The sequence below is a fragment of the Eucalyptus grandis genome, chromosome 5, assembly GCF_016545825.1.
Source record: "Eucalyptus grandis isolate ANBG69807.140 chromosome 5, ASM1654582v1, whole genome shotgun sequence".
Lineage (NCBI taxonomy): Eukaryota > Viridiplantae > Streptophyta > Magnoliopsida > Myrtales > Myrtaceae > Eucalyptus > Eucalyptus grandis.
In genome coordinates this window covers 38,711,788-38,727,492 of record NC_052616.1, presented here as the reverse complement: position 1 = coordinate 38,727,492, position 15,705 = coordinate 38,711,788, and the positions used below count along the sequence as shown (strand labels likewise).

General features: G+C 36.4%; 1 protein-coding gene across 1 annotated transcript; it reads right to left on the bottom strand.

Moving 5' to 3' along the window:
- Positions 1-1,387: 1,387 nt before the first annotated feature.
- On the bottom strand, positions 1,388-4,620 carry LOC104446985 (codeine O-demethylase). The gene is made up of 4 exons (XM_010060775.3): positions 4,363-4,620; positions 3,629-3,870; positions 2,749-3,073; positions 1,388-1,663 (listed from the first exon to the last, which is right to left on the bottom strand). The coding sequence occupies exons 1-4, from the start codon at positions 4,618-4,620 to the stop codon at positions 1,388-1,390; spliced, it is 1,101 nt and encodes a 366-aa protein (XP_010059077.2).
- Positions 4,621-15,705: the final 11,085 nt, after the last annotated feature.

Here is a 15,705-nt window from a genome sequence, read left to right as displayed (position 1 = left end):
TCTCTGAATAGATTTTTTGCATCTAACATGCATGGCTTGTTTTTAAGATTGATGCAAACACATGTTTGAGTTGATTCATCACAACACAGGAGAAAGAATGATCTAGAACGCTCTCGTTATGTCCTTAATCATTTTGGAAACTATTTGATCTTTTCTTTTGTTTTCTTGGGAAAGATTCATATTTAAAAGAATAATTCAACGATGTCCTAAATCTTTCGCAGCTTCAAATTCTTATGTCTTAGTTCAGGGATAGATCAATTTAAGCCAAAGAGGTCAGACTTTCCAAGTGATTTCTTATTCGGGGTTGCCACTTCAGTTCAGCAAGTGAATATACATTTCAACCTTTTTTCAATTTATGAAGGTTCGTACACCACTATTATTCACTTTTAAAAGATACGTGTCTCAAAAATGTGAGTTTATGTTAATCGATTACTTAGTTTATTACGGACTAAACAGCGGAGCAAGCGAGGAATTTTCATTTTTACTGCATAACAAGTACCGAAAATTGTTGTTATATAGATGGAAGGATCTGCAGCAGGAGGTAGGGGACCAAGTTTCTGGGACGATTATGCTGCTTAAGGTTCGTTCTTTCTTTCTTTCTTTTTCTCCATCCACTATTTATAGTTTTATATTTATATTTCTGTACGTGTCACAATCTGATTCTCCTGATATGTAAAGATCATTTGGATCATAGCTAAATGCATAAACTTGTTTTAGTTTTCCCTGATCTTGTTCCCTGAATTTCATTGATCCGGGCAAGATTCAGGATGGGACTGATGAATCGGTTGCTATAGACTCATATATTTGTGACAAGGCAAGTCGAATCCCATCTTTATTTTCAAGAGATCAAAAACTCTAATAGTTTTACTTTAATTTGTTCTATAAAGGAGTATCAACAAAAAAATATAGGAATTAAGAGTATCTTAGTTTATATTAAAACTCGTGGCATAAAAAGAAATTATTGGAAAATAGAATGCAGATGCTTCAGGGTATATTGTTTTTTTTTGTAGTTGAATTTTATGCTTAGTACCTTTTAATTTTTTTGAAGATGTATAGTGAAACATTTTAGAAAATGATTCGCAGTTTGTAATCAAAATTCCATGAATAAACATTACACGCTTCCACTATCATTTATATGAAGTAGTGCCGAATTGAAATATACAATATCGTTCAAACATAAAGATACTAGTGTAACGAATTATCTATGTTACGGGACATTATGCTTTTTCGACAAATGATGCTACAACACTCAAATACTATAAGGGACCTAGAAATTGATTTACTAGATATACTATGATATGATGTGACAAACTTTTATTGAATGCTTAAATATGCTTCCCTCATCAATTAAGCTTGGTAATCAAGGGTCTTCCAAAATCCTTCTCATTCACTCCTCTTCAGATGCAAAAGCCTTCTCTGGTTGGAGCTTCATCTTCTCTAAATATGACTTTCCATTAAGGTTTTGGGAAAAGAAATCTTTGACATATTTCTCCATCTTTATCCTTCTAAACAGTGCTGGACTCTCCTTCGTCTTTAGAGATTGGATTGGGCCAATCTCCAAGTCTAACTTAGGGTTGAAGAACATAGCAATTGAGATCCTTTCGCTTGTCGTATCGACTGTGGCTCTGTGCTCAATGCTATCGTAAACACCATTGCTAAGAATCTGCAATAATAAGCCGAGGATAATCATATTATGTATGAGAGCAAACAGGCTTGGCCCAGCCCAGAGAAAAATGAAAAAAATGGGCCCAATAGTCTGTCTGGATTGAATCTTAACACGAAATAACTGATTGAAGTTGACAGGCCAATTTCTTTTGTGCTTTCGGACTAATTTGAATACTCCTAATAATAGATACCCTGATATGATATATTCATGGTAGTTGAAATGCCTTTTATGACAAGATGCCTTAGTATTTCAATTCGGTGAATGGTCCAACGAACAAATTCAAGGCTAATGTTTGATACAAAGGAATAGAAATGAAATTGGATTAATAGCTCGAGAAGTTGATGCATAAATTGTTGTGTATATATGGGGTCTTGGTTGGATTTGCCCTTAGACTGATGCATGGAAATTTATAATATGTCGGTGAATGGGGTCTCAAGATTTTCAAACTCAAGTTGTCCTACTCCAAACACCATGTAGAATCTGTGAGATCTTAAAGTCTGTTTGGGTTGTCTTTTACTCTTTTTACTTGTTTAATATAAATCTTGCGATTCGTATTCTTTGACTTTTTTTTTTTAAATTTAAGCCATTTGAAACTTTCTCAATATATAAATATTGACAGGTGGATTTTTACATAACTTATTAGTAGGAAAGCCCCGGAACCTAATTTGATAGATGAATACCTTATTTAATATGTAAATAATGTAATGATGAATGACATTGTCATCAAGATCTTAAAAATATGAAATTAGCAGAAATTCAGGATTGTCGTCATCATGACCACACCTCCATGCGAAACCCATTTACTAATGATGCACTAAATTGCTCTAATTTATTACCATGCTTTAGCTACAGGGGAAAATTATTGTTTAGCCTCACATAGTGGTTATGTGACATGAAAGTTACGTGTGTTCAAGTGGCCTAGAGTGGGTCTATAAGTTCTCTTGATAAGTGAGGTGTAGTATCATTTAGACAATACGTATTTGCTAAACAGCCAAACAAATCACATGCTTATGGGAAAATGTTAAACAAGTTAGAAATTCTAAAAATAAAGGAGAAAGTTTGCCTAAGCAACAAAATGATACCTCCATGATATCTCCCACATTCACTACAAATGCATGTGGTAGAATGTGAATAGGTATCCAAACTCCATCCTTCTTAATTTGGAAGCCATCGACATCATTGATTTGGTTTAGGATGGTGATGCCGTTAGCATCTGAGTGCGGTGTCAGCCCGACAACAAGCTCTGGCCGTGGGCACGGAGGATAGTACGTCATCCTCATAGTTTGAAAGCCATCATCAAATAGCTCTTTCAACTCATTTATCTCGATGTCCAAACATTTTGAAATCAAGCTAAGTAGCTGCATAGCCAGCTTTTGCGTCTCCTTAATGTAAGAGTCTAAGGCAATTCTGCGCGTGAAAGGAAGGTACTGAGTATTATATCCACAAACAGTAAAGTTTTTTGCATGTATTAATATTACATGTGAGCTAACTCCATATACCGTTAGATCAAGTAGCTCGTATATGAGACTCACCTTATCTAATGACGTGTGTGGGTTAGGCTCAAATGCGTCAGTTGCAGCCAAAATTTTTGTGTGCACGAGAGAGAGATTATACGTTTGCCATTCACTGCCTCTATGGCCCAAAATCACTAAAAGTTGTAGAGAAGCTCACAAGTATGAGTTATCTACCTACCTTCTTATATATGAAATTAAATGATAGATAGAACTAATCATAGCAAAAAGAAGAATTGTATGCGAGCTCAAGTTTCTAAGCAGATCCACTATGAGCCCCATAGATTTCTACAACGCCACTTAGTGGGCCTAAGTCCACTTTTGGAGTTTTACCAACATAAATGTATAGGGCCAGGCCATCATCACAACTTGTCAAGATAACTAGTAGTATCTTGACACTGCACAGGACCATCACATCTGTAAAACATGCGTATAAAGATAGGGAAATAACCTGAGTGACAAAGGGAGCTCGGGAAAAAGATGAAGTTTCCTTTTAGCAAGCGGGTTGACTATCATGAAGAACCTGTCACCCCAGTCAAGCTTTCCATCTGATCGCGCGACATTCCCATAACCTTCGACCTCTCCTAACCTTACCTTGAATTTCGTTTTCTCCGGCAAGGGAAGCTTGAAAAATTCTTCAATTTCATGCCTTAAATCCTCCAACAGAGAAGGACCTATTCCGTGGTTGATCAGCTGCATAGACAAATTGCTATTTAAAAATTTAAATTTGTAGAATATAATCTTCAACATTTCTGAATTTTCCAATATAGTTTTGATTATCACTTCGTCAATATTTCCCTCGGTCACAATGCATGTGAAATACCCAGAAAATTTTAAATTTGTAGAATAGTCTCAAACAAACTGCAAGGTTCATTATTGTATCATAGTCAAAATTATCACCATCGCCAAGTATTAAAACCCAAGTCATTTAGAAAACAAGTAAATCAAATAAAGTAGAAGAAACACGGTACACACGATGCGTCGAATTCTTATGCATCCCATTCGTGCTAAGCCTTTGGACGCCATGGGGTCCTTTTGGGCCGATCAACTTAGTCGGAGGTTCAGGTCGCGGGGCGCACTTTCTATTCAATCAAAATATTTTAGGAAAATTTGAGACGACATGAACGTACGAAGCTTTAAGTCCAAGTGGGCTTTAAAGGTAGAGAAGAGGGAGTCTGAGAAAACCTGAAAGAGGCCCAAGTCTTTGCAAGCCTCATGCAATTTCTGCAATTCCTGATCACCCACGATTTCGTCCGAGGACAATTTGCCCAAGTCAATGACCGGAACGACTGACGTTTGAGTGCTTCCATTATCAGAGAGGATTAGTGGTTCTTGGTCGTGACGAACATACCTCTCTGGAACTGTGTTTATAGTTTCTTTGATGAGCTCTTGAACGCTCACTACCGAAGAACCAGAATCGAGAGGTGGTATTTGGGATTCCATTGCTCTAACTCAATGCTGAACTCGCTTTTGCACAGTGCTATTTATAACGAGTGAGAGAGAGACAAGAGAGCTCGTTCGATGAATTTGTCACTATCGTAGAACAGAAAATTTGTTTGAAAGTTAGCATAAACGGGTCAGATTTGACGACCAATAACAACTTCTATTAACGAGTTTGTGTGTGTGTGTGTGTGTGTGTGTGTGTGTGTGTGTGTGAGAGAGAGAGAGAGAGAGAGAGCCTTGCGTTCGATGGTCTCGATTCTGATTGATTTTGTATGATATGCAAACTTCCAATTGTTTTGCCATGTTTTTCTTTCTACTCTTTGGCATCAAGCTAAGGTCGTTTAGAATGGTATTGGACAGATGGACCAATGGTTTCTTGATGCTAAAGTCAAAAATTAAGAAAAGTTTTGGGGAGATATAATCAAAGGAACATTTGACATTAGGGAGATATAATCAAAGGCTCACGTATCTAGGTCATTGAAGGCGGCAGAGTTAGATCTGCCTGCTGGAATAGGGTCCGGCTCCATCTATATTGCTCTTTCTAAAATTAACAAAGAAGGGAAGAGTTTGAAGAAAAAGATGTACTTATTTGTTGACTCTAATTTAATTTAAGAATTGGACTGAGCTGGCTGAACCGACTGGCTTAAGGCTAGTTTTAGGGAGATCCAGTTCAGTTCTCGACTCTACCAACCTAGAACTAGTCTAGTCGGTTTAGTTCTTGGAAACTGGTTCTAAATTGATTTTTGAAGTTTTTTTTCAAGAAAAAAGGAAAGTACTTTTGGACCTATCAAAAATTGAACCACGGTCTGCAACATGAACAAACAGTAACTTAAACATTTGACCAACTACTGATTTTATAGTGAAATCGTGCAACTTTAATAGTTTATCATAAAAATTTGCTTTTCTACCCAAAACGTAAAATGGACGGTTCCTACTTACAATCTTTTGGAACAAGAGTCAAAGAGTTGGTTCCCAATTCTGAGTCAAGAGCCGACCTACTCCAAAGCCGATCGTCTGTAGTACTTATTTGATACATGTCCGACTTTCAACTGTATAACTGTGGAAGCAGATGTTTCTATCATCATCAAAATCCCTAGTTTAGGAAAAACATATGAATTCCTTTGGAAACGATGTACCTGATTTTTTATTTTTTAGTTTTGGTGAAAGATAAAGTAAGCTTTTGATTTTCAATCTTTCACCAAGTAACATGATCTCTGGTTGATTCAAATTAATCGAAATTATTAAATCATTGGGAATCTTAATTATAAGGTAATTGTCACATGTTTCTTGTTGTTATCTGAAATTTCTAGATTTATGAACCTCTCATTTGCCATAAAAATCAAATCATTGAACTATCGGGTGTCTCTTTTTGGTGCTCCGGGAGAATTTTAGGAGGAGTAACGACATATGATAACAAGTTTAGTTCATAATTGTGCTACGCTCATTTAAATCACACTAATCTAGATCATTTACGGTACAAGGAACTATAAAATCATGACTCCCCATTTTTAGGTTTGGGCACCAAGGATATGAACCAGTGGGATAATAAATATTCGAAAAAAAAATATTTACTTTGAAAGTACATAAGTGAAATTGGGATCGACAAAAAAATAAATTTTCGGTTTGTGCACCAACAATATGATCCACTCCAAATAAATTTAATAAACCGTTTGTGATCGTAGTGTAATGTTTATACTATAATGAAGTTTTCTAGTTGCTCTCCCTGATGGCAAGTCACATCCATCAAATCACGCGTTAATTTTTTAATCTTGCTTTATGGTTAATGCTGTTCGACCATAATAATATATTTTACCGCCTGTAAAGTGCAAACAAATATGACACGAAACAGATTATATTTTACATTAAACGACATCGACCAAGCTTTGAATGACATACATGAAACGGATTCGATCATATAAGCTGCATCAATGCTTCGATACCGCTATATATGATATATGCAATGACTCAAGCAACCGAGAGGTTGCGTGGTCAAAACTTCTTTCTTTTCACAGCTCCCATCTCGAAAAGGCATGATATCTTGTATGAGCGTGAATTAAAACGTGCTTAGTTCTTGGTTAATAAATATATAAATTCTTGGGTAGCTTTGTCATGGATACGCGAGACATGTGTTTTGATTTTACTCGCCTGGTCAAAAGTTCCTTCTAATCACATCTACCGTCTTGAAAATGCATGATATTTTGTATGTCGGTGAATTAAAACGTGCTTAGTTATTGGTTTCTAGCAAATTCTTATGTAGCTTTGCGATAGATACTTGAGGCGTGTGTTTTAATTTTATTGACACTCGGACCCTTGGAGTGCCAAAAGTTAGCACAAAATGATACTTAAGTGTCAAAAGTTACGAAAGTGACATTTAAGTGCCAAAATTAGAGCAAAATAGATCACAAGAAAATCTGGCCAAAACGTTGATGTGGCAATTTTCCAACAAACTACGCGTAAAATGATGTCATTTTGTACATTGATGTGGCTAAATAGTGTCAAAACGACGTTGTTTTGATATATTTCGAATTTTAATATATTAATTAATTAAATTAGATTTTAAATAAATAAATAATTATTCATTTATTTATTTTTAAGGGGAAGGAGGAGGAGGGAGGCGGCCGGCGGTTAAGGGCTCGGCCCTCGCTACCATAGCCACCATCTCCCCTCTGTTGTCGGGGAGGTGGCGGCGGTGAGGGCTTAGCCCTTGCCCTCGGTGCCTTCCTCCTCCTCTTCCTTCTCTGTGTTTTTTTTTAATAAATATAAATATAAATATAAATATAAATTATTATTTTGTTTTTAATTAATTTTTATATTATATTAAAATTCAAATTATACCAAAATGACATCATTTTGACCGATTTAAGGGCTCTATTTTTGCCAACTATAGAAACGACGTCACTTTAGGTGAATTAGAGCTGAGTCAACTTTCTGGAGAGTCATGTAAGCGAGCAATATTAATATTTAATTGCCATGTATGATTTTCGACCAGTTTCGCCGGAGATGGCACTCGGGTGTCCCACTTTTCTACAAAAGACACTTGAGTGTCCCTTTGTGCCAACTTTTGGCACTTGAAGTGATCTTTTGTCTAATTTTATTTGCGTGGTCAAAAGTTTTTTCTTTTCATATCTATTGTCATGAGAAGGCACGCTATTTTATATGTTCATGAATTAAAACGTGCTTAGTTCTTGCTATTTTGTAAATTCTTCTATAGCTTTGTCATAGATAATTGAGGCGTATGTTTTAATCTATTGAGAATATGTCTCAAATTTGTCATAAATACAACCCGACTCGAAATTTTTTTCTAATTTTAGTGGTTTCCTAGTTTGAGTAGATTTTCTATGAGGATTTTCCTTAATTATGATACGTACACAAGAGAATTGGAATTATACTCGCTTAATACACACTAGAGTAGACAAGAGACCATTGGTTTTTTTTTTTTTTTTTTTTTTTTGCTGAGTTTTTTGAATGAGTTCTTCAGGGATTTGATATCCCCACCATTGCGGTCAATGCTGCTTTGGGCGAGGTTGCAGCTGACCTTCCTAATGGGGCTATGAAGGACTCAACACCCACGGAGCCTATGGATGTGGAGTCCGAAGGATCGGTGAATGTGTCCAACTAGTAGGTCATAGGACAGCTTCTTTTTTAAAGTCGATCTTTTTGTAGACAGACTAGTTTGTATAAAAAAGTGTTTTGTGAAATTCGTATCCTGCTTTTCTATCCCATGTTTGCTATCAAAGGTTTTTATTTCGCTTCTGCATGTGCAATAAAATGAATAGGTTGGCGACACGTCCTAGGACGTCACAATTTTATCAACCACCGAGGGATGTGCGTGCACTCAAGGTTCGGGGCATGACATACATGCTATGGTTCACTAAGAAAGATTCGTAGTTTTTTCTTTAGTAGAGAGATTACCTTCAACAAATCTGAATTTTTTTAGAAGATGAGAGAGGGATTGATTATATAGAAAGATTAGAATAGTGATAATATATATATATAGGTGAGAGATGTTTAGAGTACACTATATGTGACGATGTCCGTAAAGTGCTAGATTCCATAGCAATGGATAATTGTTTCGAGGTCACATTGATAAAACTTAAAGGTGTTCAGTGGAGATAGATGAGATAGAGTGACAATTGTATGCATATATTAAAATAAATTATTTTGGGTACACTAGAGACAGTTTTGGTATGGAGATGCAGAGAGTGAAGACTGGAAATGTTGCGAGTGACTTGAAAGAGCTACATTGAAAAAGCAATTAGGCGCTTCAACATTCAATTGAGAAATTCTGTAAACATCCCACTTGTTGCATGTACTTGGATAGGGAGGGCCATGTGCCCCATCATTCATATACCAGCCCAATTGGTTATCTGAGCTATAACCTAGATAGTATTAGGCTTCTTTCACGTACAAGTAGAGGAATGCACACAGTTAATGCAGGCATATATTGTGATGTTATTAAGTGGATCCTGTTGGTTTTGTTGGGAACAACAAATGTTGGGGCGTATTTCGGAGGATATAATTCAAGTAGTGTGGCAGTAACAGTAACAAGGTTTATGAACATGGGTGGCTTAGGGAACTTGAAGGATGGAATTCTAAGTAGATTTCTTCCTTTGAGCAGGTTTCCTAAAATGGGCTTCCTATTTTGGATAAAAACAACACACACACACACACACACACACACACACACACATATATATATATAAGAGATGTAATTCTACTTGGTCATTACGCACTAAAACAAACAAGAGGAGTGTTAGGATTTTCTCTAATCTTTGTGAGTTTTTAGAGCGAATTTTTTTGTCAGCGATTGTGAAATAACACGTGTGTTCTCTTGGATATAATCGTTGGCAAGCACTTGACAGATTTTAAATCTTTACTTCTCAGATTCATAGTGAATTTCCTAACGGCGAGCTCTCTTCTTGGAATAGGTACAAACACACAAACCGAATCAATCGTGTCCTTGTCATTCCTTATTGGTTTTTTCTGATAATTTCTTCTTTTCGTATAAGACTCAATTTGCAAAGTCTGTTAGCTTCCATGCTATTTCACAAAAATCTTTGCTCGTCCTTCTCTTTTATAGTTGCGTCTAGAAAACGGCATAATATTTTTATAAATTAATGAATCAAAACGTGCTTAATTCTTGGTTTTTAATTAACTATTGTGTAATTTCTTCATTGATTTGAGACATGGGTTTTAACTTTGCTCGTCCTTTTTTCGTCGGTTACGTGTTAAAACAGACATAATACTTTGGTGAATTAAAACGTGCTTAGTTCTTGATTTTTAATTTATTCTTGTGTAGTTTCCACATAGATAGTTCGGGCATGGGTTTTGACTATGCTTCAACATGAGAGTCACGTTCATAATGAACCGAAGCGCAAGAATTACACCAGGTCATTGGTGACGTCTAACAGTTGTGGACCTAATTCAATTATCATAAGAGAGGATCACAGTTTCACAAAAATAAATGTCTAAAGAATGAATCCGCAATTACTAAAGGTCGTGGACTAAAGTGAATGCCACCATTTTGAAAAAACCGTGGTCAACGGCACAAATAAGTCGGACAAATGCAACGGGAGTACTATAACTTTCATACGGCGCTCCTTTGAATGTCATAATTTTTTTTTTTCTCACTTAAGTGTTATTGATGATGTACCTCACTGGAAAATTCGACATGGATGCTAGTTGTCTTATGTAGCCCTATTGATACTGACGTTGACAATTTTTGTAAATTTTTTTACTCATTTGGTAAAATCCATTGCGGCTTTGCCTAGATCTGGCAAGGACCCTCGTGCACTCACCCATGATTAGCGAGGCCATGATGGCCCTAGGCAAGACCATCAACGCATTGATAGCCACGAAGGCCTTCACCTAGATCTAGCAAGGGCGCGATGGCCCTAAGCAAGGCCATCATCAGCTGTAGGCAAGGGCCTTCACAATGGGGCCACCTCAATTGCGATAGGTAAGGTCAATGAGACCGTAAGGGCCTCGCCCAAGGCCTTCGCACTCCTGCTGGTCGAGGGCTGGGCCTTTGCGGCAGGCACCAAAAAAAAAAAGGAATAGGACAATACAAAATAAAAACTAAGTTCAAATTTTTTTTTTTTAAAATCCATGTATGATGATTTGCCGGAAGTGCCAATCAAATGATCGATTTTACTCTAATGTGACAGTTAAATGAGGGAAAAAATGTTTTAGCACTCAAATTAGCATAGTACAAAAGTTATGACACTCCTATTATACTTATCCCAAATAAACTGATTCAAGTAAATTAATTTTAATCACACATGATAAGGGACAGCTTACCAAAAAGAGGGAGAATATGCACACATTGGTTCCCATAGCCTTTTGTACCCTAAGTTTAGGCTATCTTAGCATCCATTTGTATTATGGAAAATTAATAATTTAGAAAATATTTTCTTAAAAATAATCGCTTAAAATAATTATTTAATGAAAAATACTTTCATGATCGACAAAAATGATATTTTTGTGGATAATGAAAATACTTTTTTCATGTGATTACTTTATAAGTCATACGTGCTATCGTTTTTAACAAAAATATTTTGTAATTTTTTTTTTTTGCGAAATAAACACATCCTCAATATTCAGCTTCCTAAAATCAGTCTTTACTAACAAATATCTATCAATCAATTAATAATATAGAACATAGAACAAATCAACCAGGCTGAATTTTATGTATGTGCATCGAGAATGTCAAAATCCTAGGCAACCGGCAGAAGTCTCCTGGTCACTTGAGAGGTGCCTAGGGTCTTTTACTCATTTTTTAAGTCTTCGAAGTGCAATTAAGATGTATGTTTTTTACCGAAAAAATTATGATTAAGGAAATATATGTCATGTAAATTACTTTCTAGAAAAAAAAATGTTTGATATTTATTTGTTTGATAGTTTAGGGAAAGGGATTTCCTTTGTACAAGAAAGGGAAGTCTTTTTCCCTAAATTAAGCTTGTTGTTTTTGGCCTACGGAAAACGTGTTCTGTAGACTAATTAATTTTTCATCATTTTGACATCGGAAAGTCAAAAAAAAAAATCAAAAATGGTTTCACTTCAAACAAATAGATCCCTACTTTAAAAAAAAAAAAAAAAAATACTATTAAAAAATAAAAAATTTGTCATGTTGACACCTAAAATTTTAACTAATCGTTTAGTAATAATTGCACAAGAATTAAGAATTAATCTTTAACCCCTAAACAAAATATCATAATAAATTACATGACATATAGTTTTAGGAGAATTTATTATATAGTTTATAGTTTATTTCATTGCATTAGTATTGGACCGGCGATGGATGGTTTTTAGCTTAAAATTTAATATAAATTTAGGCTGCAAGAGAAGGAAAAATTCAGACGGTATGGAAGAGGTATTATGGCCAAAAATTACATGGGGGATGGGCCAAATTGAGCTCGATTTAATCTAATTTCAGCCTATGAGTCTTTGGAGCTAATTTAGCCCACTACATCGAAATTGTTGGTGGCTAACAATACAACCTAGACGGGGAGTGAATAAGTTGTTTTAGAAAATTCGGTGATCTTTTGGAGAAATTAGCTAATCCCTAAGTAAATATCAGGTCATCGTGATGTTTAGAAAAGCCGTGAAGCAACCGTATGCAAATACGAGTAAACAAATGAAAATAGCAGTATATAGAGAATTATAGTGGTTTGACTTTATCCATAAATTTACGTCCACTCTTCAGACTAATAGTTGCAAGATGGGCTGGATTCCACTAGTAATTTGCTTGGAAAGTTACAAATAATTAGCACTTATATTTTACAAGATAGATGTCACTATCAGGACTTAACTACAACTTTTACTTTTGTACACTTAATCCTTGACACAATTACTGAATAGTACAAATACTGAAAAAGTACGACATAGAGTGTATAACTAAGAAAAGTAGCAGGAAATAAGCTTTTTGATCTTTTGAAGTTGTGCAATCTTAACACATGGCTTCTGAAGTCTTCTCTTTTATAGCCATCTTCAATATATTCATTGAAGGTGGATTGAAAGAGCAAGTAGCCATCAAAATTACCGTTGAGTTGCTGTCCATGGATGGAACTATCCATATAACTCTTTTCATCGAACCTTTGCAAACTATGGAGAAATAGCAATTGTTGTTGTCTTCTCACTACAATCTCTAACAAACTTGTCAGACAACCTACCTACTCGGCTACATGTTTCATTCGGATCCTATTGCTATGCAAATCCAAAGCCACAAAGGCTAGATTGTTCACCCAACAAACATCATCAGAAGTATGTGGTTGTCATAGCATCATCGACCCAATATTTATAGCTTTGACACAAATATCATCAATTGTTGATCTTTTAAGTCCACTAGTACTATTCACAAATAAATAATATTAGGATATTTTGCAAACTTCTTTCAAAAGGATCAAACCATAGGGGATAAGTACACTAATGGTGCCATACGTTGTGTACGGCACTCACTTTGGTGCCAAAAGTTTCCACCGGATCACTTAAGTGCCAAATCAGAGGAAAAACGATCACTTTGGTGCCTTTGACGACAGATTCCAGCCAAAATGATTACGTGGCTTTTATATTTAATATAAAAAAATGAGAAGCCTTTTAAATGACGTCGTTTTCCATCTTCCTTAAGAAAACGACGTCGTTTTGCCATCCTACGTGGATAGCCTCACAAAAACAACACCGTTTTTTTTTTTTTTTTTTTTTTATTTGGAGATTGAAATTAGGATTTTTTTGTTCGCCATTGCTCGTCCGCCGTCGCTCGGCTGCTGTCCCTCAGCCACCGTCACTTGGCTGCCGTCCCTCGGCCACCGTCGCTCAGCCACCATCCCTCGACCTCCATTGTAGTTGCTTGCCACAGCAAGACAAAAAAAAAAAAAAAAAAAAACAAAAAAAAATCCCGAGAGAGAGGGAGGTGTCGACAATGAGGGCAGAGGAGGGGATGGCGGGGCCACGGCCATCGCCTTCATAGTAGCTGGCTTCGCCAACAACCTTCGTGGCGTTCCAGATCTTCGCGGCTACCATTGGCCAGATCGCTCGTGCTTCTGGAGATTCTTCGAACTCGCGTTTCCTCTGCACCCAACGATATTCCTTTGGAAAAGGTAGTGGTGGGGCTGAGATTCGGGGATTTGAAAGGTTGATAAGGTGATTGAAAATTGGGGAAAACTACTAGGGGAGGGCAGAGGCGAATGTGTGGTTTCTTTTTTGGAAAATTATTGGTGTTGCTAGTTCTGCGCTTCTGGTGTTGTTTGTTCGGCATTGTTGGTGTTGCTGGATCTGTTTGAGGAAGAAGACAAATCTGTTCGGGGAAGAAGACGACACAAAACAGCGTCGTTTGGGATTTAGGGTTTTGAACTTGGGGGAAAGACATAAAACGGCGTTGTTTTGGTGTTAGAATGCTAAAACGACGTCGTTTGAAGGCCTAAGTGATCCAATGGAAACTCCGGCGAGCCACATCAGCATAAGAAATTAATAAAAAAAAGGCCATGTTAGATTTCTGGCCGATCAGATCGGCATTGGCACCAAAGTGAGCGTTTTTCAAATTTTTTGGCACTTAAATGATCCGACGGAAACTTTTGGCACCAAAGTGAGCGCCGTATACAACTTATGGCACCATTAATGTACTTATCCCAAACCATAAATATTGCATGGCTCTTTGATCTAAATATCTACATATGTAATAGTAAAAATTATACTAAGGATAGTTTGGACATCATCAAAATCACTTAGAGATGTTTCTCCAACAATCTCCCTATTTTTTAGAATGACAAAACTTATCCTGCAGATGTGAACAAATAATAAGTTTTGTTTGAACGAATTTGCAAAAATTAAATAGGATCTCCTCAAGATTTTTGTAATGAATCTAGAGATATGAACTAGATGATCTTATAGAATGGAAGATGTTAGCAAAAAGATTTCCTAGCTAAAGTGTATCATCAAATGTATGGGGTTCAAAGAATGACAGTTGAATGCTTTCCTATTTTGATGATACATTCGAATGTTCCCCCCGTTTTGAAGAGTAGTTCCTTATAACTTAGGAAATTTGCAATTAGTAAAATTCATCAAGGATGGACGAGCAAATATTTATGCCAAGTTAACATGGGCAGATATACTATAAGCAAATATTGTGAGTGAGCAAATATAATGAGCATTCATATCAAGTCAACTCTCCCCCTTTTTGTTATCAATCACGGAAATATGAAGGAAATATAATTTCATTGATAGCAAATAGAAGGCCAGTACATGAGATCAACATATATGAGTACACGATAAGCAACAAAAGGAAAACATGAGCACATAAAGATTTGAAAATGTTTAAGTGCGAGGGCATTTGCGTTGATGTGAGAAGGTGGGAGTTTAGGTTTTGTTGGCCTAGGGTCAAGACAGACAAGGTTGTGGTAGTCCAAGCTTAGAAGGGTGCACTTGATCTTCACCATATATTGAGTCAGAGAGGAGATAGTGGTTTTGATTTCATGAACATTGGTTTGAAGCTAGGCAAGGTTAGTAGCAGGAAAGGCAAATAAGTCCATAGTTGGAGATGGTGATCTTTCTAGTCTTGGTGGACAAGGGGCCTTAGGCAATGCCGTGCCTTAGTGTGCTTCTTCCTCTCTTGCTCGATCAGTTCGGCAAGTCTTTCTCTAATCTTTGCAACAGCTCTTTCTTCTTCTCCATGTCCAATGGGGATGATTTCTCATTTCTGGTTGACCCCTCTTTTAAGAGTCATTCTTAGTATCATCTTATCTAGTGTCTTCCTCCCGATCTGAACATTTTCCATGCTCAACGAGGTAGCATCAGAGAAGTCGATCTTCTAGTGCTTAAAGATACGAGTGATGAGAGCATCATAAGGCAGCTTGCCCATCTTTCTATTTATCATCTAGTACATGTGAATAAAGATCATGTGGGAGAAGGAGAACTCATTGAATTTGTTGAGAATGGTCCAAATAACTCTAACCTCATAACGAGAAACATTGTTGGTAGAAGATGTTTTAGGACGAAGGCATGAGGTCAATCTTTTGAATAAATTCATTTTCAGAGGGAGCAAACTCAAAGGCACAATTTCTCAAGAACTTCAAGAGAAATTGGGGGTTTCCA